Below are 24731 nucleotides of genomic sequence, written 5' to 3'. Positions count from 1 at the left end.
TTTATCGCCATTTTTTATAGGTTTTAACGATAATGGACGATGGGATTTTACACTATTTAAGAGGATTTTACGATGAGATTTTACATACTATTTTTTTTCACTTCTGAAAAACGGTAGGTGATAAACAAAATGAAATATACATTCTGGGTAAATTTAAAAAAAAAAAAACATTTTACCGGGATATTTGGGAAAAATCTCCAGTATTTACTCATAGGTCTGAGAGATTTTAAAGCTAAGTAGATACTATTAGTTTAGTGTATTTTTTTCAAAGAACCAAGTAAAAACCTCAAACAAAAAATTAAAACTACCTCCTCACACAATATTAGAGAACATTAGAAAAGCAGAAAAATCTAGCTTCTCTCGTGCCTACAAGAGGTCGCTTTTTTCTCTGCATTACAAAAGGTTAGATTCTGTACAAACTAATGCATGTGTTTCGTTCAAATTTGTTTCGTGATATTATTTTGCATTGGTTAGGTGACTTTTTCTGTTATTATCTAACATCGTTTTTTTAATAATATTTTTATAAAAAAAAAATTTATTTCACTAATAAATGCAAGGAAATAAAGCGAGACATATTAACAAGTTTTAAAACTTTTTATGCGTAAAAAACATTTATTTTATAATCAGTTTACTATACAGTTGTCTCGGCCAATGAAAAAAAAGTTAAATATTAGTCTTCGCGGGATAATTTTTGACACAAAGTGATACTTTCTAAATGCCAGTGAAGGGATACGCCATTTTTGTTTGTTCTTTTGTTTTCTGTGTAAATTCAATGACCATCGTATATACAATCGCGTTTGCAGTCCCACAATCCAACAGCATAATTCCCAAACAAAATTTGGCAAACATCCAATCACGGCAGATTATGTTTTCTCTTATTTATTTATTTGCTTTCGATTGAGTAAAAGCGTGATAAAACAAGACTGACAAATTCTTCGAGCTAACATAATAATAAACACACACTCGGGTTAATCAGGGTGTTAATAGGGTGACTATGAAATGTGTCCTCATAGTGGATTTATGGTTATATTTAGCTTTTACTGTAGGTTTTCTTCTGATTTCATAATTTATCTATAGCCTTTGATTAGGACTTAATTTGAAAGTTGCTTCTTCAATTATTGAGATAGCTCCTTAAATCCGATCTTTAGATCAAAAAATATTTAGAGTCTGTTTCTCATTTCGATTTAAAAAAAAATTTTGTTTGAAACTTTTACTGGTCTCACATCCTCAGTTTTGGTGATGAAACTCTAATAGTGTCTACTGTAGAAATCTCGCACGTGGTAGTTAAATTCATGCATTTTTTCTTTTTATGCAATCAAAAAATACCATTGAAAAATCTGAAATTAAATAAGGGAAAAATTGGAAAGAAAAATAATTTTTAAATATATAATTCAGAGAATTATGAAGCTGTATTTTAACAACAGGAAATATTTTTTTACAACAAGTCCGACGGGTATATTATGATATTTTTTGCGACACACATGTCTCAAATTATACAAATATTTCGCTTAGCCCAGACCAATGCTAATGAAATAATATCTTACAGCTAAAATTTTTTCTTTTCTTCAAGAAATTATAATGCTGGATGCTAAAGAGTAGCTACAATAATAATTTATTGAGTGTCTTACTCATTGTTCTTACTGCCGTGCAAAAGAAAAAACAACTTAAGAGCCTTACAGTAAATTTCGAAAAAAAAATAATAACAAATAAATTGACTTATGTTAATGCACAGAAGCGTTGCTGTTGTTCCAAAATTAGGAGCTCATTTCCCTTTTAACCGCTTCCCTCATCATCCCGAGTTAACTCGGGTATTGCAAATATTTATTATCCCGAGTTAACTCGGATATTGCAAATATTTATTATACCGAGTCAACTCGGGTATTGCAAATATTTTTGATCCCGAGTTAACTCGGGTATTGCAAATATTTATTATCCCGAGTGAACTCGGGTATTGCAAATATTTATTATACCGAGTCAACTCGGGTATTGCAAATATTTATTATCCCGAGTCAACTCGGGTATTGCAAATATTTATTATCCCGAGTGAACTCGGGTATTGCAAATATTTATTATACCGAGTCAACTCGGGTATTGCAAATATTTATTATCCCGAGTCAACTCGGGTATTGCAAATATTTATTATCCCGAGTCAACTCGGGTATTGCAAATATTTATTATCCCGAGTGAACTCGGGTATTGCAAATATTTATTATACCGAGTCAACTCGGGTATTGCAAATATTTATTATCCCGAGTCAACTCGGATATTGCAAATATTTATTATACCGAGTCAACTCGGGTATTGCAAATATTTTTGATCCCGAGTTAACTCGGGTATTGCAAATATTTATTATCCCGAGTGAACTCGGGTATTGCAAATATTTATTATACCGAGTCAACTCGGGTATTGCAAATATTTATTATCCCGAGTCAACTCGGGTATTGCAAATATTTATTATCCCGAGTCAACTCGGGTATTGCAAATATTTATTATCCCGAGTGAACTCGGGTATTGCAAATATTTATTATACCGAGTCAACTCGGGTATTGCAAATATTTATTATCCCGAGTCAACTCGGGTATTGCAAATATTTATTATACCGAGTCAACTCGGGTATTGCAAATATTTTTGATCCCGAGTCAACTCGGGTATTGCAAATATTTATTATCCCGAGTGAACTCGGGTATTGCAAATATTTATTATACCGAGTCAACTCGGGTATTGCAAATATTTATTATCCCGAGTCAACTCGGGTATTGCAAATATTTATTATACCGAGTGAACTCGGGTATTGCAAATATTTATTATCCCGAGTCAACTCGGGTATTGCAAATATTTATTATACCGAGTCAACTCGGGTATTGCAAATATTTATTATCCCGAGTCAACTCGGGTATTGCAAATATTTATTATCCCGAGTCAACTCGGGTATTGCAAATATTTATTATCCCGAGTGAACTCGGGTATTGCAAATATTTATTATACCGAGTCAACTCGGGTATTGCAAATATTTATTATCCCGAGTCAACTCGGGTATTGCAAATATTTATTATCCCGAGTCAACTCGGGTATTGCAAATATTTATTATCCCGAGTCAACTCGGGTATTGCAAATATTTATTATACCGAGTCAACTCGGGTATTGCAAATATTTATTATACCGAGTCAACTCGGGTATTGCAAATATTTATTATCCCGAGTCAACTCGGGTATTGCAAATATTTATTATCCCGAGTCAACTCGGGTATTGCAAATATTTATTATCCCGAGTCAACTCGGGTATTGCAAATATTTATTATCCCGAGTGAACTCGGGTATTGCAAATATTTATTATACCGAGTCAACTCGGGTATTGCAAATATTTATTATCCCGAGTCAACTCGGGTATTGCAAATATTTATTATCCCGAGTCAACTCGGGTATTGCAAATATTTATTATCCCGAGTCAACTCGGGTATTGCAAATATTTATTATCCGCATAACAAAATATATTTTACGCATAAACAAAATTAAAATTTCAACTTAAAACTTGCGTATTGTGTTTTGCTTTAGTTCCCTGTATTTATTAATGAAATAATGTTGATATTTTTTTTCCTTCAAAAAAAATTTGCTAAGGGAAGGAGTTAAAGAGTGTAATTTAATCTGTACAATGTGAATCTGTAGTGAAAACTCTTGCCTGCAAATAGAGGACAAGCTTGCAGGTGATGCTTCCGAAGAACCACGTCTTGGTGACATCCCACAAGACTGTGGGGGGGAGGCAGATAAGTATGACCAGGAAATCGGCCACTGCCAGATTGACAATGAAGTAGTTGGTGACCGTCCTCATGCTGTGGTTTCTGTAGACGGAGACAGAGACGAGGGCATTGCCTATCAGTCCCACCAAGAAGACGGTGATGTGCAAGAAGATGAGAATCCACTCGTAGGTGGAAGAGGGAAATATGTAGTCTTCGATCATCGAGAGGTAATCTTCGTCGGACACGCAGTACTCGTTTGTACAGCGCCCAGAAGACGAATTACTATAGGTCCAGTTCTCACCCATGTCTTCCGTGGGGATGAGATTCATGATGACAGTTCAATAGTTATCAGCAAGATTGTTGGAAATTACTTCTATGTAAAGAAACGTACATTTGCCGAGATGGCAACATGGAACATAATTTATTTTGCACTATTGCCAGATGAAGAATGGTTCCTTTGTGAGTACGTCGTCTGTACTGATGAGATTCATGATTGTGTATACAGCTCTTAATTTCGGCTGGACGAATCTAGCAGGTACCAGCCATATTTTTTAGTAGCCAGGAATCTTGTAGATGATACTAGAGCAATTGAAACTGTTTTTAGATAAATGCACAGAGATTGTAGTTGTTAAATGCAACATAATTTAAACGAATCCATTTTGTTCTATAGTCAGATAAACAATGGATCTTTTCTGAGTATGAAAATACATTTATACCAATCAAATTGTTGTTTTCAAAGGAATATCATTTTTTTTCTTTCATTCGAAATGCATTTTTCTTCGTTTCGTCGCTCATGCACTAATTCATTGTCTCAAACTAATTCATTCATCCGATTTCAATTTCGAATTGAAACGTTTCTTTCAAGATTCGGAAAAAAAACCTGCAAAAAAACAATGAATAAATCATGAATAAATTATCATTTTAGAATGTATTTATACTGTTCTTCAATACAAAATATAATATTTCTAGAGTCAATCGAAACAATCCGTATACAAATGAGAAAAACATTTATAAAATGGCACTCCAAACAATCTTTTTCAAATAAAGTAGGGCATTTTTTATTATTCCGTTTATTTTACTTATTTATTTACTAGCTGAATACCCGTTCCTCGGGGGGAATATAAGAGAAGTAAAAAATCACTATTGAGAAACACGTACGAAATCATGCTCTAAACTGAAAGGCATATTCCGATTCCATTGAAGAGCTTCATGGAAGAACCAGGAAAATGACATTGTTAGGGATTATAGAAAATAACGTAAAATGGTTGTAATAGTATATGGACATGTTTAATGTAACAGAACAGTTTCCGCTTTAATCTTAACATCACCCATCCGCATTAGTTTCTTGTATGCTTGCATGATTTTTATTTGAAATTAGACAGTGGTAAGTAAAATAAAGAACAATGGCTCCCCTCTTCTGATAAATTGGTAATAAAACAGTTGGGAAAAAACTTTTTTTCGTTCAGAAAATGCCACTTACCTGGTTCTTTCACTAAGTTTTTCAATTAATACAGCTAAAATAATTTCACTATTTTAATTTAATGATATTGGTTGCCCTTTTCGGTGGTTATCGAAGTAACCGCCTAGTATTCGTATCCTAGTAGAATAAAGATAAAATGCATCACTTGTCATGATACTATTGCATTACTTGATATTTAACACTTTCGAGTATATTTTCACCGGTACATATCCCTTTAGAGGGGCCGTGATTGTCATTAAAAGTATTAGATTAATTTTAATAATCACCAAATATATCAAGATAATATTTTATACCTTTATTAATATACTTAATCTTTCACCATTTAAGTTTTGTGTGTAATTCATTTGTCTGTGGCAGCCAACTATCGCCAAATTAAAATGGAATTCTTATTAGAACTTGATAAGGATTTAGGACTATCCACTTTTTACTTTACTGTTATGAGTAGTGGCGGGGAAAGTTCATTTAGTTCTAATGCAATAAAATATTAATGTTACCATTGAAAAAAAATACTTTCTGAAATGACGGAAAACCCGTTGTAGAATTGTTATCAAAATTGCACAGATTTCCATAATACCAGTAGTACACATTATCGTCAGACGTACATATTAAGTCAGCATCTTCTGGGAATGCTGATTTTTAACGGTTTCCCTTTACATTTGAAAAGAATTATTGTAAGCAAAATAAACAAGTAATATCAGATAACTTTAAAAATATAAATTTGGTGACATGAATGATACCACGTTAATAGTGTCCATTGATTTTGTCTGACATAGCGTATAAGAAATATTTAAATACTAAAGTATATGTCATTAACTTTTCTGAACAAATAGAGCTATAAGCTAGAAAATATTATTGATGTTATTTTGAAAATATTCGAAAACTGAATCATTTACAGTAAAATTTAAATAATGACTGACGTTTAACCCATCAAGAAATTCCATTTCGTTTTTCGCTCATCCCGCTTGAACGGTTTGTCGTAGAATGTTCTAATGTCGACAGTGATCTTCCTCGAGCTTTGAACTGTCTACATGCCAAATTTCATTGCTTTCGATTAGATGGTTAGGAGTCTATAAAGGATACACACATACACAGACAGACAGACATTCATTTGCAGATTTTTTGAAGAGAATCATGTTTTTTTTTCTGGATAACATCAACTCTGCCGTGCAACTGTAAAGAGGACGTTAGTGCTCGTCTATAGATTTCGAGGAAAAACTAATAAAAAAAATTTTTTTTGCAGTAAATAGCTCATTATACAAGAATGCTAAATACCTAAGAATTTCACTTTTTAACTTTTATGTTGCTTACATTGACTTTTTTGTTGTTGTTCTTGCGCGGCAAAACGGAGGCCAATTCGATTTTATTGACCCTTCTTTAAAAAGAGTTTGGGCTATAAAGAGCTTATTGGACTCTGTAGTTAATCGAGGGTTTTTAGTAATGATGTATATATATTTTGCCTGTAAATTATTATCTCTCATTTAACTGTACTTTATTATTATTCTGTTTCACAACACCTTATTCTGTTCGCTGTAGCATTTAAAAGAAAGAATTTTCCCCCATTGCTCAGCAATAGGGACGTATATTTCCTCTGCGGGGGGAGGGGATGTTTAGTAAGGGATGATTTGGTAAAAGTTTTTAATATGGAAATGTTAAAGCTCGCTTGAAATAGACATTTTTCTTATTTAGAATTCAAACACAAAAAATTATATATTTTTCTTTCAATTTGAAATTTAATTACAGGAATATTAAGCGAAAAATTGAAATCATATAAAGGGCTTAATTGGTTAAATGTGAGGGATCTGAAGCCCCCCCCCCATAATTCTGCGGTCCCTGAATAATTAATAACTTTTTTTGAAGTATAATTCTCTATTCACAATAACTATTTCTTAACTGATTAACATGTTTGTTAAACTGTAGTTTAATTTTTCGCCAATAGATTTAAAGAGGCAAAATACTTGTTTATTTCCAGGAATAATATTATCGAATTATCAGTTATCGAAAGCAAATTATCGAATAGTTAAATAGTTTCTAGTCCATTTTATTGAGAAGTTAAAAAAAAAAAAAAATAAGCATACGTATAGATCCTTTTTATAAACAGAGTTTAGAATAAGAAGCAGAAAGATATATGGCGAAACGTTAACATATTTTATTCTATTCCGTTTTGTCTTTGGCACGAATGAGCACGCAATAAACAAAACTGGGAAGTAATTGTGGTTGTCACCCACTTGTAAACAGATTCTGCTTTCTTTGGAAGAGAGTTAAAACGGCGAATATTTATTTTTTCAATCTTTCGAAAATTTAAAAAAAAAATAAGAGTTCTTTTATAGGAATTAAGATTGAGCTTCAACGTAAGGTTGAAATGTTTTTCTGTGAATTTTTCTGTGGGCTCGAGTTCTAACTATATTATGTACTTCTTATTTTTTATATATACTTCCTGTTTGCATTCATTTTTAACACATTGCATTACAATGTTAACCCAACACGAATATAAACCGGTTTCAGTCACGTAAAAGCAGTAAAGCTGTGTAGCATCACGTGATAATGAAGATTTTACATAGAATCTTAGAGTGCGTCTCATAATTTGGCCATGGACAGTATACTTATAAAAAAAAAGCTTCTGCTGTCGACCGGCCCGTGTAGGGGGCAAGGAACTGTCCTAGCATCAGAAAGGTCCTGGATTCGAATCCCGAGCAAGGCATGAATGCTTCTTTCTCTCTCTCTGTGTCCTTTCTCCTTTGTGTGCGAATGTGACCCGCCCTATAAACGGGTTGTGTGAATGGCGTGGCATAAGTCGATTTCCTGGCCATAGATGGCGCCACTGAAAAACAGTAGCAATCGCACCCCCACTGCCTAAACAGGTATACGACAAAAAAAAAGCTTATGTTATTTAAGTATGACTAAGGTTAAAAGAATAAATTGTATATTGAACTGTAATACAAACAAAAGAAATTTAATAAAACTGCAAAAATATTACAAAATATTGATATATCACGTGCCTATCCTATGATAAGATTTTTACTATTAAACTATTCTTTAATCATGATTTATTACAAATAATACGCATCTTTTCAAATGATTTTTAACCTTTAAATAACCGAATTTGGTTTAGGAATTTATGAATTAAAAGATAACCTATTCATTATTTATTTAATAACTTTTTTTTTTAATTGTATGATACTAGGAGGCATCGCCTCCTGCTCGCTTGCGCTCGCCAACCCCCGGAACTGCTTTCTCAGTTCATTTCGGATTGCTTCGCAATCCAATGCTCGCTTTGCTCGCTCATTGGATACCTTCTTAACGTCCAGCTTTTGTATACTTTTTTGAATACTGAAGTTCCGAAAACTTTTCACTGTAGAAAATTCTAAGCCTGTACATTTCAATATTAATTTGAAAATGCAAGCAGTTCACATATTTTGCTTAATCACACTATTCTAAATTTCAGTTGTTGAGAAAAGTAACTGTTGTAAGTTTTGTTTTAAAGTCTTTCCCACCAGGAAAGGATCATAGTAATTATATAAGTAAAAATTAAGGTAGTATTGTTAAGTTGAAACACAATATTTTTAGTTTTGATGTCAGCAATACAATTCAATTTTTCACAAAAACGATTGTTTCCATTATTAAATTCAGTGTCAACAATTCAAATTTTTCTGAGGCAACTCTTAACCTCTAAATATTATTTCTTTTATGTACACATTTCTAAATGTCAGTATTCAACCACAAACCAACTTAAAGTCCTCAAATTTAGCATGAAGTTGTAAAATGTAATGAAAGAGGGTCATAGCAATAATGTAAGTCGAAGTAAAGTTAGTACTGTAAAATTAAAACAATATTTCTAATCAATGAGCCAAGTTCTTCAAGAAGCAGTAGCTGGATAGAAGCTCAAGAAGAAGTAGCTGGATAGAAGTTTTTTTATTTAAAACTTTTTATAGAATTTCTTTAAAAACACAATTGTTAATCTGGGCATTTGGAGATACAACACTTATAGAATTGAAGGCTTTGTTACGTCAAGCGCTCAGGTATCACAATTTTGATCTAGTTACGCTTCTATGTCATTTTGATTTATGTTGCTAAGTTAACTTTCAAAAATGTCTATGGCTTGCAACAGCATTTTTATTTTTTAAGTTGTTTATTTTTATTTCGTTTGAAATTCGTTCTTTTTTTAGAGAAATGTTTTTCAACCTAACAGAATTCTTTGCCGACTGTTCTCTGTATATATGAAGAAAATAAAGTAAATATTTAAGTGTTGTGAAAAGAATCTTATTTAGTTGTACAAAGTACCTCTTTAAAAATGAAAACTGTTGCCACCGGTGGTTAAGAAATACAGCCAAAATTTGGGAGCCACGTAAGAGAATTATATATATTAGATCATATCATATAGTAAAAAAATTTTAAGCGCATAGAAAAAAGTTTTTCGCACAATTATGAATTTTGTTTAATCAAAGATAATTTGACGCAAAAAAAGTTTTTTTTAAATAACTTCATAATTTTTATTTTATTTAATAATAATCGGAAACATTTTCAATTGTAAGGCACAAAAATTATTTTACAGAATGCTTTTTCGCCAAAACACAAAACTGAATCGCACATTTTTTAGTGTTTTTTGCAAGTTCAGTCACGAATTAGCATTTTTAAAGTTATCTGAAACCATTCGCTCCTTTAGTTTATGCTTTTCAAACTAACGTATTCAAAGTGTGGTTTTACAACAATAAATCAAATACTTTCCATTTGCCTTCTTTAAAAATGAAATTCCTGTAATAATAAGATATAAATTTTATATAAATTGTACTTGATAAAATGAACCCAGATTATAGAAACTCTATTTTTATAACTCACGCGCGAAATTTTTAGTGCACATAAAAGTTATTTATCAAGAGATATACAGTAGGGATCAAAAGCCATTCATAAGATCACAATAGCTTTGGTCAGGATAGCACCCCTTAATGTTAAATTTACCTTTTTGTGCATATTTTGAGGGACGTAGTATGGCTATACTGATGGGGTTGTGGAAAAGTGGCATTTGCTTATGTTAGCAACTATTCTTCTTTCCATTCTATTTCGAGTAAGCCGAGCCTTTCAATTACCAATTCTGACACAGCCCGTATTCCTTTCTTTCACGAAGATTCTTTACACAAATGCGAAAGACATGAAGAACATATCATGCGTGGAAGTTACACAAAACAAAAATATATCACGGTTCTAAGTTAAGTAAAAGAAATAGACGAGAAAGAATTATATTTCAACTGATTCGATGTGCGATAGGGTTCTATATTTAATTAAATTATCGTTAACTAACATTCCAATTTATGTAGAGAAAAGTAGCTCTTTAATACGCTATTTTGCTGATAGCTGGCGCCATAGGTCACATGTGTGGAAGGAATATTTCTTCACTTTCAATCTTTATGGCACAAATTTATAAATATATCAATTAAATTTTCATTCTGTTTCAGTTTAGATTTGATGTTTACTCATCTTTAGACTAGATTTCTGTTTCTTAAATAAACAGAAAGGATGAAAATCAAATTCTCTTTATTTACAACTTTAACAGCATTTTATAGGATCTTTCTCCTGCTACAAATCACCACAATATTAATGCATAATGAACTTTGAAAAAAAAAAGGAATTCAAAAAATTATTCGAGCAGTGGTCGTTGTAGCAACGCATGCAATGACGACGCGTGCGCACTGTTTGCTCAGATGTTCAAGAGCGTCGTCATTGCAGGTATTGGTATGCCCAGTTCGCTCTTGCAACTTTTACTACCACGTAAAAATTAAATTTTTTTTTATGATTTGAAATATTGACTTTTTGATTTCAGACTTTATTTGCCCTGAACTTTTAAAACTTTTGATTTTAGTTTCTTTCACGATACTTTTAGTTATTTTTTAATAAATGAAAGATAATAAGAAATAACGCTTTTTCAATTTAAATGTTAATTTTCGATATCTAATCACACACGGTTTAAGAAAAAAATTACTTTCAATTTTTTAACATATGTATACATTTTAATGTTAGACCGAGTGATCTGCGGAATCAGCAGGGTTACCGAAAGAGCGCGTAGATCTTAATATAACTTAACTTTAAGTTATTTATTTTTTTATTTGTCAAAACTAAATCATTTTTATTGCACTGCGCAATTTAGAATTAAAAAAAAAAGGAATTATTATTTTTATTTTGTTGCTGAAAAGTATTCAATCATGAACAATGCATCTTCATTTAGAGTCATTAAATTGCTCTCAGTACTTTCGATCAGCTGACTGGACAGATGAACAAGTAATGACCCTATAAAAAAAAATCTAAGGTTTTGAAAATAAATTATAAAGAATGAAAACTTCCGTAAAGTGGCAATTTCTATCGAGTGAAAGGGACATAATCAAAAACTGGTATACAAGTGTCCCTTTTCACGCTGAGCTATAGTCTGTCTACAGAAAGAACTCTCCTCGCCATTCCACCGAAATAGTGGCGGTTACTATGGTTACGAGGTTCAACTATTCTTAGCAGGGGTGCAGGGTCACTATTTAACAGGTTTTGGTATAGTTCGGCGAGAGAATCGGAGGAGAGAGTAGCAGTTTTTTGTTTCCATGGCAGCCTTAGACTTTGGGGCGAAGGGAGTTATTTCCATAAACAAACTATAACTTTAGGATGAATTTCGCGTTTGTCCCAACACTAAGACATTCATTAAAATATATATCAGAATCAAAAAATAATCCAAGAAAAGAAGTCAGCTACTTTAAGAATTTCCGCTGACAATAAAACCGGAAAATTTAATGGGAGCAACTATTAAATGAAATTAATCTTACTCAACCCATGTATTGTAAACCTGTTGGAGAAATAGTTTATCGAAATGTATTCTTCTTTAAAATACTCGATAAATGCTCAGTGTAACAGAGATTGGTTTACTATTAACGCTAAATTGCTAATGCTTAAGAGTCAATAATTAATTCGTTGTAAGGATGCTTATAACGAACCGTAATTCCCAAAAATTGTTTTTGGAGAAATATATTTTTTCCGGCTGTTTGAATGAGCAATGAACAGGAAATATTAAAGCAAGTATTTAATTGTCTCAACATAAAAAAATACCGAAACACGTCCCTCAAAATATTCATCTAACAACGCATGCATGAATGAGCCTGTTTACAAGTTCTTGAATCCGAGAAATTGGATGCTTCGTCGACACAATCCAAGTTCTTGAATGTCACTGATTGGTTGGATGAAACAACACCTGCGCACATTCAACATTATAAAATCGTGAATTGAATACTACGAAATAAATTCAAATGAATAACAGAAATAGACCCTATCAGATTAATTTATTTCAACTAAAATATATGAAAAAGGACAACAAAATGATATAATCGGATGCCTGCTTGTTGACGTCACAAAACTTAAGAAGCAGATTGGTTAAGGGAGGAAAAACTTCGAACTAAAGTAGAACATACTCTACTCCAGTGCTTCCCAAACTTATGACTTTTGTGTACCCTTTCTAAATTTTGCGTAACGCTGAGGACCACTCATAAAAAAATTAATTTATTTTTTACTATAAATAAAATTTCACAAAAGTTAAGCATCACAGCTGGCTGTTGACACCACTCATTATTAACTGTTAACTCTGCAAAAAATAGACAATAGAAAAATACGCTATCGTAAATTTTCATGGCTAGTCTTGTATTTAATTATTATTTTTTTTTAATTTTCGTTTGTTGCAAGATATTTCGCATAAGAAAGCGTACCCCAGCTAAACTGTTCCGATACACCTGGGAAACACTGCTCTACTCTCATCCAATGACTTGGATCAAGAAATTGGATGATCGTTTACATGATTCAAGCTCAAAAGCAAAATCCATTTCAATCAATCTTTGTCCAAGAACTTTGATCGTATAAACAATCAATATCTATTTAAATTTGCTTTGGTTTTCCTTCCTCCCTCCCGACTAACAAGTCTTAAAAAGATCTCTTTGTGAATTCTCTGAACACCTTGTACTTTTTAATTAACAAGTATATTTTTCCGCTTTAATTTCTTCAGATTATTTATTTATTTAAATCGAAGCCAGTTCCCCTGAATATTTCAAACTTATCATTCTTAAAATCGTTGTACAGTGTTAGTAGCACAAATCTATGATCGAATTTTAATCATTTTATACCTTCAGAACGAAAGCACATAAAATTGGAGAGAAAAAAACATATATTATTCTACGAATGTTCTATGTTGGATCCCTTGACGAACGTGCAATCCATAGTCAAATTCGTTTAACACACTATCAGTACTGCTGTACAGTTTCTGGCAGTGCGATTCCTACATACTGTCTTTGATGAAAAGAAGTTTCATGGTGTAAGATCTGGGGATCTTGGTGGCTATGCGTGAATCACTTACAACCACATTCAAAGCACTGTTAATGAAATTTAGAGAATTCATTTTTTAAAATAGGAGAAACTACTAAAGCTTGTGAAACGAACATAATTAGATGTATGTTTAGTGGTAGTCATTAATAACTAAAAATATTTTTTTGTCAAATTTATATGCGTAATAGTTTCGAATATAGAAGAATACTAAAAATCGTTCATTTATTTGTGCTCATTTTAAGAAAATAATATTCTTCGAAAATGAGAAATTATATGTTTCGATTTATTTCAACTTTTAATTGCGAAAGAATCAAATTATATTTTTCTTCAAAGGAATTTCGAGAAAAAAAAAGGGGGGGGGGAAGAAATGTTAATTTTTGCATTTTATCGAATTTTCATTTTGTACCTTCATTTTGAAGTGAGAGAGGGTGCAAATTTTTCCCCGGTCGATCGATGTTCGATGTTATGAAGTTTTTTAATTTTGAAAGAAAGATTAAATGGAATAAAAATTGGAAGAACGTTGGAATGTCTATAGCTTGAAAACATCCTAATTGTCTTCCTTCAAGGTCTCCTCTTTCCAAATATTTCTGTTTTTTTTTTTCTTTCATTTTTTCGTTGGGATCGACTTTTTAATTTCTAATACCTTATTTAATCTGAGCTCGAATTAAAATATACGAGATTTCATTAATTAAAAAGTTATTTCATTTTAATAATTTCAATTGGAAAAGAAAATTTTATCGAAATTAATTTTGTATATGATTTTTAAAACAATTGTTTTAAGAACTTGTTTTTAAGAATTTAAAAAAAAAGGCAAAATTTAATTCAATACAATGGTCTAAGATAAATTTGAGTTTTGTTTCGGATGAGTGAGGTATAAATTTAAAATGATTATCGTTCTTCGTGTTTTGGCCGTAATTTTCTGTTCAACAGATTGTATCACTGACATAAGTGAAGTGCTCTAAATAAATAAAATCCTAATAACTTTTGATCCAGTAATTGGATTTTCACACCCATGAAGTTAAGAAATAATCTTAATATTTCGGGGAAATCTTATATAGAGGCGCGATGGCTCAGGGGATAGACCATTCGCCTTCTAATGAGGTGAATCGGGTTCGAATCCCGGCGATGGCTGGTTGATACGAATTCCGCATCCGGCTTGCACCGATCAGAGTGATGACGTGAAATATCCTCAGTGGTAGATGGATCATGGGTTAGAGTCCACTTGCCGTCAGGCTAACCTTGGAAGGTTCTCGTAGTCTTCATCTCCATGTAGCGCAAATGCGGGTTAGTTCCATAAAAAAGACAAAAGCTCCACGAAGGCAAATTTCTCTCAATACTTGAAGGAGTTCCCTTGTCTTCTGTATTGAGTTCAAAATTAGAAGGCTACGGAGTTGAACATTAGTAGTAGTTAAACCATAAAATTGGGTCGGCTGTTCAACAACTGTTACAATTATAATCGCATAATAGATGTAACTATAATTAATTTTTATCAATTGCTTATTCATAAAATCAAAATTAATTTTCTTGAGTAAATATCTTCTATATTTCTCAAATTATTATTAGAAGTCGAAATAACTTTTCGCTCGGTTAATATAGAGTGTAATAAATTGAAATGAACACTGTAGCTTTTGTACTTGTCTTTCATTTAACTTTCATTGTTGTAATTCATTATTTCTGTTTTATGATAAATGTGATTTTTATGCTCTGATGTAAAGCTGTTTCACGCTGGTAATGCTCTGATGTTTTACGCTCTCTTGTAAAAATGCTTCAACGGTTAGAAAATCATGTTCCGAACTATTTTTTACCTAATTTTAATAATTATCTTATGCAAATATTTATCTTAAGCACTTTAAGGCAATCGAGTTCATAAATACGCAATTGGGTATACTATAGCCTACGTCACAGATCGTGTTATTCCTACTAAATTTAACTAGTAAACAGAATTTTCTGCGAACCTGATTTCTAGCAACAAGTAAAAGCATCAAACGAAGTGTCTTGTTATAAGTGGCTACTCGCCAGGTTGGAATTGTATTAGTCTAGTTCCTTTGGAAATAATTTATATTGTTGTTTTACCGAAGTTTATGAATTTAGTACGCATATTTAAAACTTAATTTATTAATTAAACTAAAAGGTAAATGTTATTCCTAGTAAGTGGAAGTAGTTGTGCTTTTTTCATATTATACCCAATTACAGCGTATTTTTTAAAAATAAAACTGCATTGCATCGAAAACTGGACATCACGTATTTCACCTCCAATAACTCAAGCAAAAAACTGCTTGCTGACAAAAATATTTTACATTTTCGAATTTAGGATAAAATACATATTAATCTTCCGCAATAAAAAAAACTGCTTTTTCGGGGGGGAGGTCGGAAATTCGAGATAGAATCCAATAGAGTACCTTAACTTGATGTATGGATTGAAAATATTCATCTGTTTTTTCCTTCTGAAACCTTTTATATTTTTATCACTTCTAATAGCGTCATTAAATTATTGAAAATTCCCACTGATCAATGCAACATATATAAGGAAGTTTACATAATATCAATTTTTATTAATACTTTCCAGGCAGAAATAAATAAGGTTATTATTATTCCAAATATTCATTATTACAGTCCAAACTCCACCTCTTATAACCCAAGACATTATTTAAATAACTGACGAATAAAATGAAATACAAAAAAGACTGAAAAATAATACGTAGTAACAAAAAGGAGTCAACTTATTGTTGAAGTTATACTTCGTATGCAACAAGATTGCGTTAAACGTTTAACGCTACATTTTTTATTGGCCGGGAAATCACGTAGTAGGATCCAGTTTTCCCTCATTCATTTCCATATTGTTCTTGGTTCTCACTAGCATAAAAATAATAAAAGTATTGTTTTTCTATAAATATTTCAGTTTGATTTGAAACACATATAATTTAATAGGGTAGTATTTTTTATTTTCGAACTTAGTGGAAAACAATTGTTAAAAATGAGTGAAAACAATCCCACGGACAATGCGACGGATTTAAGGTTATGTCAAGGTACGTCTCTTGTGAATATCAATTGATTGTTAGGTTTTTTCTTTTCTAATTTCCATTTATATTTCACCAAATGCAGCCATGAGGGATATTAAATTATTTATTGCAAAATCTTCATTGCCACTATCCACTGCAGGTTCACAAGCTCTGGTAGACGTTACTGGTGAAGAAATTGATTATTGTGAGCCGCCTGTGATCCTTGCAGGAGATTTTAATGTGAATTTCTCGTTACCTGAAGCTGAAACATTATTAACCTTCCTTAAAGAAACATTTGGATTGGAAATGATAAATGGTAGGAATGATCCAACAACCAAAGGAGTAACTGCCATTGATGCAGTTTTTGCAAGAAATATTGAAAAAATAGAACTCAAACATTTCGTATCTTACTTTAGTTATCATAATCCCATTGTAAATGTTATAGATTTGGATATTTCTCCACTCGAAAATGATAATTAAAAGATGCGATCCATTGTGAACTGTAAGCATTGGTAATAAAGTTTGTCTTAAAGAAACAATATGATTTCACTAAAAATCAACTTCTACCCCTTCCTATTTTCATTTCCACATTACGAAGTTTAACTTCTTCCGCGCGGAGGGACTCCACGCACTATTTTTTTTATGACGTCTTGCGTACAAAAAAAAAAAAATTGTTATCTTAAGCTGACGAGCAACATCAGATATGGAGAAACACTCTTACCAACTCTCCAATAATTTTTCCCCAATTTATGTTATTCCTATTTTTAAACCTGTCCAGCCAGCCGTTCGAGCACATAAAAGAAGTCTCACCAAATCCCTTAATAAAATTCATCGGCTTTGACTTGAAGCATTTATCCAGATACTGGACGATTCTTTGAATGCTGAACCATTTCAATAATGAAGCAAACAAGCAAAAAATGCTTATGGCTACATTCCATGTTATAGGTGGTTTTAAAAATCGGTATACGTTTCTGTTTTGAAGCAGAAATTTCAAAAGTATTATAAAAAAATAACGAAAATTAATTAATCGAAGAATGAAAATAGTTCATAATATCAAACTTCCTCTCTTTTTTCTTTAGGTTTACTTTATCCACAAAAAATAACATTATACGTGTGTAGCAAGGCACGGGAGGGAACATTTCGATCACTATATCCGGGAGTTCACTATAAACTGCGTTCACTATAGCGGGGTTTGACTTTATATTAGATTAATAATTATTAGTTCAAATATTATTATCTTCTTAAAAATTAAATAACATACTTTAAATGAATACTTTAATTTTCTGTGATGACGTCACAATCATTTCCTCTTTTAAATACAATTTTCAAACTTTACTGGTTTTGAAAATTCGTTAAACTTTTTTAAATTTCAAATATTACAATTTAGTATTTCGAAAATAGTGTGAAACTGAATTCAATTTTTGCAGTTCACATTTTAAATGCCTCTCTTCTGAAGATTAAAAATATATCCCATCATTTGACTTTAGGGCAAGAAACAGCTCATTATTTTAAAATCTCGAAAATATTTCTCCTTTCTGTTTTTTCTTTTCTTTTCTTAACCGTAACTGTTGTTATTTCGCCTGGAGTCTTCTTTATTCTCGTCCTTCTGACTAAAGCATTTCCCCCTAACTCTAGGAAGGAAAATCTTCTTTTCATTTTCCCTTTTAATAAATAAATATTTTTTTCAATAACATTGCTGCTGCTGCTTTTATTTAGTTTAGGAAACTACTTACAAGAAATACTTTATGGAATCATTTTAATATCGGAGAAGCCCACCAAATCTCGAGTGCTTTTATAGTAAGGATTATTTAGGAAAAACGTTGCAAGATTTGTCATAATCGAGGAAGGAAATATTCACTCTTTTTTCCCTTGTTGAGGGGGGAAGGGAAAAACTTTTATGATTATTATTAACGTGAAATAATAAACATTTCAGTTAAAAATATATATTTAATAAGTAGAATAATGAAGGTTTAAAGAATATTTGAGAATTAATGGCGGTTTAGATACTTTTGTTTACTAAAAATATTTCAATTTTATGTTTTCTCGTAATTATTGTCGAAAGTTGAATTAAAAAATTCTGTGAAATAGCTCTTTTATCGTAATCTATTGATTTAGAGATCGACTAGTTATCAAATAATAATAAAGCACTTAATACTGAATCCATTTGAATGTAAATTTCAGAAATTAATTTTAAGAAAACTTGAGATAAAGATAATTTAACTAAATAAAAAAACAGGTGAAGAAACAGTTCATAAAATGGCGCCCCTAGCGGCATCATGCGTTACTAAACTATGAAATGCTCCATCTTACCGAAAAACAAACAATTAAAGAGGAAAGAATTTTAATGGAACTTAACTACAAACAAAACAATTATCTGAAGAAAAAAGCAGGTTGAGATCGTTTGAAGTAAGCATGTATTAGAATTATTAAAACAAAATTCTGGCTTTCAAATTTTAATTTCAGCTTTTATATTTACTATTTTTTGCACACACCGTTTAGGGTGTTACATTTTTTAATGAAAGGACACTTAAACGGTATTATATATATATATATATATATATATATATATATATATATATATATATATATATATATATATATATATATATATATATATATATATATATATATATATATATATATATATATATATATATATATATATATATATATATATATAATGGTTTTGTTCACTTGATAGAAATTACGCTATAAACTGTGATATAAAGCCATTATTGTTTTTAAAAAAAAGATATAATTGACTTACATCAGCAAATTTTTATATTGTGTAAATCATTTATTTAAGTTTAAAATATTTCTCATATAATTGCTCTTTTTTTATGCAAGTGGTTGTAAAACTTATTCAATAATAAGTCTGTACATGCAAATAATGAAGAAAGACTAATTCTTTCAAGAGTAATTTATTTTATTTATTTTATTTTATTTTATTTTATTTATTTTATTTATTTTATTTATTTTATTTAATTTATTTCATTTTATTTTATTTTATTTTATTTTATTTTATTTTATTTTAATTCATTTATTTTATTTCATTTCATTTATTTTATTTTATTTTATTTTATTTTATTTCATTTATTTTATTTTATTTTATTTTATTTATTTTATTTATTTTATTTATTTTATTTAATTTATTTCATTTTATTTTATTTTATTTTATTTTATTTTATTTTATTTTAATTCATTTATTTTATTTCATTTCATTTATTTTATTTTATTTTATTTTATTTTATTTCATTTATTTTAATTCATTTATTTCATTTCATTTATTTTATTTTATTTTATTTTATTTTATTTTATTTTATTTTATTTTATTTTATTTTATTTTATTTTATTTTATTTTATTTTATTTTATTTATTTTATTTGAAAAGATTTGATCTCGTGAAAGATTTTTAAGGTGTCTTTCAGAGCTCCGATAAAGATGTTCTGAAGCGAAATTTTCATTTCACCGTTAACCCGGGAGTACTTAACTGTTCACGCTCTAAATAACTGTCAGTTCCCACGTCTTCTGAGTCTGATTTGCGAGAAATAAATATGGGGTAGTGAATCGTGTAATCATTATTGGTTTATAATGTAAATAAACTAAAACTGAATGCTTTCAATTTGCTCTTTTTTCTCTGTGTAGAAAAAAAAATGGTCTATGATCCCTTTTCTACAAATGATACCACGCTTGTGGGGAAGGATGGGGTTTATTAAATGGTGAGATGGGGGAAGGATGGGGTACATTGAATGGTGACATGGGGGAAGGATGGGGCTTATTAAATGGTGAGATAGGGTTTATTGAATGGTGAGATGGGGGAAGGAAGGGATTCATTAAATGGTGAGATGAGAGAAGGAAGGGGTACATTGAATGGTGAGATGGGGGAAGGATGGGATTCATTAAATGGTGAGATGGGGGAATGATGGGGTTCATTAAATGGTGAGATGGGGGAATGATGGGGTTCATTAAATGGTGAGATGAGGTAAGGATGGGGTTCATTAAATGGTGAGGTGGAGGAATGATGGGGTTCATTAAATGGTGACATGGGGTGAAAGATGGGGTGCATTGAATGGTGACGTGGGGGAAGGATGGGGTTCATTAAATGGTGAGATGGGGTACATTGAATGGTGAGATGGGGGAAGGAAGGGGTTCATTAAATGGTGAGATGGGCGAAGGATGGTGAGAGGGGGGAAAGGGGAGAGAGTAATAAAAAGTGTGACAACCCTTATTTTGTTAAAGTAGGCACAATTTAAACCCAGGATAATAAATATTTTTTGCTATCTATTGTATTTTCATTTTTTTTTCATCAGAAAAGTACACTAGTTATTATTATTGTTACTTTTCCAAAGCCATTAGAACGCACGATTTAAAAATAAAATCTGAAGTCTTTGTTTGATCTTAAATATAGCGTGACACATTTTTATTTTATTGAATTCTTATATTTTATTGAATTCTTATATTTTATTGAATTTTTATTTTACCCAATTTTGGACTATTAGTGTTGAACTTCATAGTCTTGTCATTTTGAACCCAAACCAGAAGATGATGGAAATCCCGAAACAAGCAATAGAACAAAATAGCCGTGGAAGAAGACTTTTTAATCGGACCGCGTCACTCCCACGATGAATGACAAGAGAATTCTAAACTGTGATCGGTCTGCCAAAGAGTCTATTTAGCGTCAGAATTGTGGATTTGTGCGAGTCTGGAACGGAATTCGTGTCTAGTAGTCGCTGGGATTCGAGCCTCAATCACTTCATCGGGAGCTGTATCTACAACGCTGCTCAAGTGTGGAGGAAGGGGTTATAACTGTGACATCATTTATGAACACACATAATTGCCAACGGAGCATTCCTAATGGCCAAATAAAAATAATTTCACTCCTTCATTAAGATCCACAATTCTTTCGTTGTCATCAGCTTAAAGCAAGTAAAAATTATAAAGATTAAATTTTTTAATCTGAAAAATATTTCTCTATCCTATGTATTGTCGTATTTATTCATAATCCTAGCTTCGTATCATATGACGTTTTTGAATTTAAATACTATTCCGCAATTTATAGAAGGTAATAGAGGTTTTCTACTCGCATATCTCCAAACGTATGATCTTAGGATAGTTCTAAGACATTATCTTCATACGGATTATCTTAGGGTAGTTCTGAGACGTTATATTCATACGCATGATCTTAGGGTAGTTCTGAGACATTATATTCATAAGCATTATCTTAGGGTAGTTCTGAGACATTATATTCATACGCATGATCTTAGGATAGTTCTAAGACATTATCTTCATACGCATTATCTTAGGGTAGTTCTAAAACATCTTCATACGATTAACTTAGGGTAGTTCTGAGACATTATATTCATACGCATGATCTTAGGATAGTTCTAAGACATTATCTTCATACGCATTATCTTAGGGTAGTTCTAAAACATCTTCATACGCATTATCTTAGGGTAATTCTAAGACATTACCTTCATACGCATTATCTTAGAATAGTTCTAAGACATTATCTACATATGCATTATGTTCGGGTAGTTCTAAGACATTATATTCAAACGCAATATTTTATATTAATCGTATTTAAAACGGTATCTAAACTTATAATTCATTTCACAATAAAAAAATTGTCATATTACATCAAATTTAAATATGTTACTTTGCTTATAATAAACTTTGAGTAAAATTGTTCGCAGTCAACAAAAATGATCAAATGAATGAATACAAAAATACAAAACATTGTATATATTGGGAACCAAATATATGAAACCTAATCTGTGTTTAAATGGAATTTTCGATACTCTTTAATTTTGATATAATTGAATATTTGTTTAATTTTGCTGTAACAAACTGATATTATCATCAAGAAACAGTAGCGATTATGGGGTTTGTTGAGCGAAGTGAGTAAGGCCGAAATTTTGAATATTTTATCAAAATATGTGGCTTGTTTTAAACATTTATATGTGTTTAAAACTCAAAGAAAAAAGAAAAAAAAAGTTTAGACAATAAATTTGAAGCATTAAAGAGACAGAGCAAACTTTTGGAAAAAAGTATATTTTCTTCGACTCACTAATTTTAATTTGTATTTTTCTTCTTCTTAGAAACCGTTTATTCAATTAAAGTATTAAAAATTGTTATTATAATTATTAATACTATCTTTTAACCTCAAAAGTATAAAAATAAAACTTACTCTTTAAGAAATAATGATTAAATTCTTAGAGTAGCTAAATTCATGACATAAATTTCTAAAACTTCAGTTCATAAAATTATGCAAGAATTTTCTGTTAATAAAACGACAGACATAGTAAAAATATATAATTTAATAAATGATACCTGTTGATGGATTTATGAGAGAAGCACTCTTTGCTTGAGAGTTTTCAAAGAAGGAAGGAACATTAGAGAAGCATCTTCAATAAGAGGTTGATTAGGATGCCCTCTGGTGGTCGATGGGAAAACAATTTATAACGGGAGAATGCAGCGAGAGGAACAAGATAAAGTATTACATTTCCAGTATATTAATAAAATTATTTATTTGTTAACTGATGAAATTAAGTTGAGAATCAGCTTTTTCTTCATTATGCGTTAAAATTAATTTATTCCGATTGTAATTTATTTCAAAATACATTGTTATTTATTTTTCTTTTTTTTTCCTACTATTTTTTTTCCAACAATGACAGAATCTTTAAAATGTTATTTAGGATCCAAATGCTGTTGTATTGTTTAAATTATATGACTCATTAAAACTGCCTTTAAGTATAGTTCTTAGGTAAATAATTAATTTTAAAACAGCAAAAAGTTAACGTGTCGCTGGTGTTCTATTTTTATGGGGGTCAAATTAGTTTCCTAAATTTCACTCTTAATAAAAAATAAATAAATAAGCATCATAAATCTTTCTTTTTTTAAACTTTAGTGAATTTAAAGTGATATTCATTGATGACTTTTTACCCACTGTCCTCCTCCCCGCCAACGACGATCACGTGTTCAAAAAAAAAAGGAAAAATATACATTCTCAAAAATTAAAATCAATATTTTAAGTTTTAAAATTAAAAAAAAAGCGGAATTTACTCAATCTTTAAACTTAACTAGTTTCATCGAAGAATTCTTTTTTTTTTTCTTTTCCTCAAATGTGAAGAAGAGAATGGATATGAAATATACATATTTTTTACCCGAAATAGAATGGAAAGAGCAGTTGCTAACGTAAACAAATGCCACGTTTCTACAACTAATCAGGATCGAGATACCCACCTACGTCACTTGCATGTATTCCATTATGGCTTTATGAAACACGTGTTTTAGCAGAAATGTACCTTTACGGAAATGAAGCGAAATTTATTTTAATTTAGTCGCTGCAGACTTGACTTAATCTCAAACTACCTAGATGATCTACACATTACATCGTGAGAATAAGATCTGCGCGGGAACAGCAAACGTTTCTGTACGCCTAAATTAACTTTATTTGTTTATTTTTTTCACTATCAACCAAATGATTACAATCAAATAACCAACACAACATTCAAGCATCTTTAACCAAAAAAACCATATAATGCAAATAATCAAACATTAATGAACGAAAATATATTTGCAATTATTTATTAATCAATATCTATGACAAAGAAGTCAATTAAATAAGTGACAAATTAGTTGTTAAAAGGAAGGTGCTTTTTTTAACAACTAAACGGAACGAAATAGGGAACGATCAACTGAAACGCAATCGATTCACTCGAGAAATAAATATTTTAAGTATTTTTTTTTAAAAAATTGAGTAAGATTTTGTTCAAATTTTGTATTTTTTCATTTAAAACAACATACTTTACAACGATGTAAGAATTTATATGCCTTACAATTCGAAATTGTTTCGATTATCATTAAATAAAATAATACAAAATGAGATATAAATATTAAAAAAATATATTTGAGCATTAAAAACAAGCGTGTATAAGGTTGATTGTTCGGACCATTTATGATTGAGTCCTTCAGGACTCAATCATAAATGGTGCTTTTAGTCCTTTATCAATTTGAGTTCTTTAGGTTTGATTCCTTTAGGACTCTAATCTTAAAGAAGTACATGAAATTCCGATCATTAAGAAAAAAGTTATTTTGAGTGGTTCAGTTTTAATTTATTTTTTGTTCACTCTACCAGAGTCTTAAAAATTATCTTTTGTTCTAACTTGATCTAAAATTTAAACGAA

At 30.7% G+C, this 24731-nt stretch overlaps 1 protein-coding gene across 1 annotated transcript in view; it reads right to left on the bottom strand.

The window, feature by feature from the left end:
- Positions 1-22947, bottom strand: part of LOC107450501 (orexin receptor type 2) — a 31545-nt gene extending 8598 nt beyond the window's left edge. Inside the window, exons 1-2 of the mRNA XM_016066314.4 lie at positions 22876-22947; positions 3676-4613 (exon numbers count right to left, since the gene is read on the bottom strand). Of these exons, the coding sequence (XP_015921800.1) occupies positions 3676-4062 (387 nt within the window). The 5' untranslated portion in view covers positions 4063-4613; positions 22876-22947. The remainder of the gene's footprint in view (positions 1-3675; positions 4614-22875) is intronic.
- Positions 22948-24731: the final 1784 nt, after the last annotated feature.

The sequence above is a fragment of the Parasteatoda tepidariorum genome, chromosome 1, assembly GCF_982258835.1.
Source record: "Parasteatoda tepidariorum strain Cologne lab strain chromosome 1, Ptep-v5.0, whole genome shotgun sequence".
Lineage (NCBI taxonomy): Eukaryota > Metazoa > Arthropoda > Arachnida > Araneae > Theridiidae > Parasteatoda > Parasteatoda tepidariorum.
Note: the sequence above shows the minus strand (reverse complement) of the source record. Positions and strands in the feature narration are given on the sequence as shown.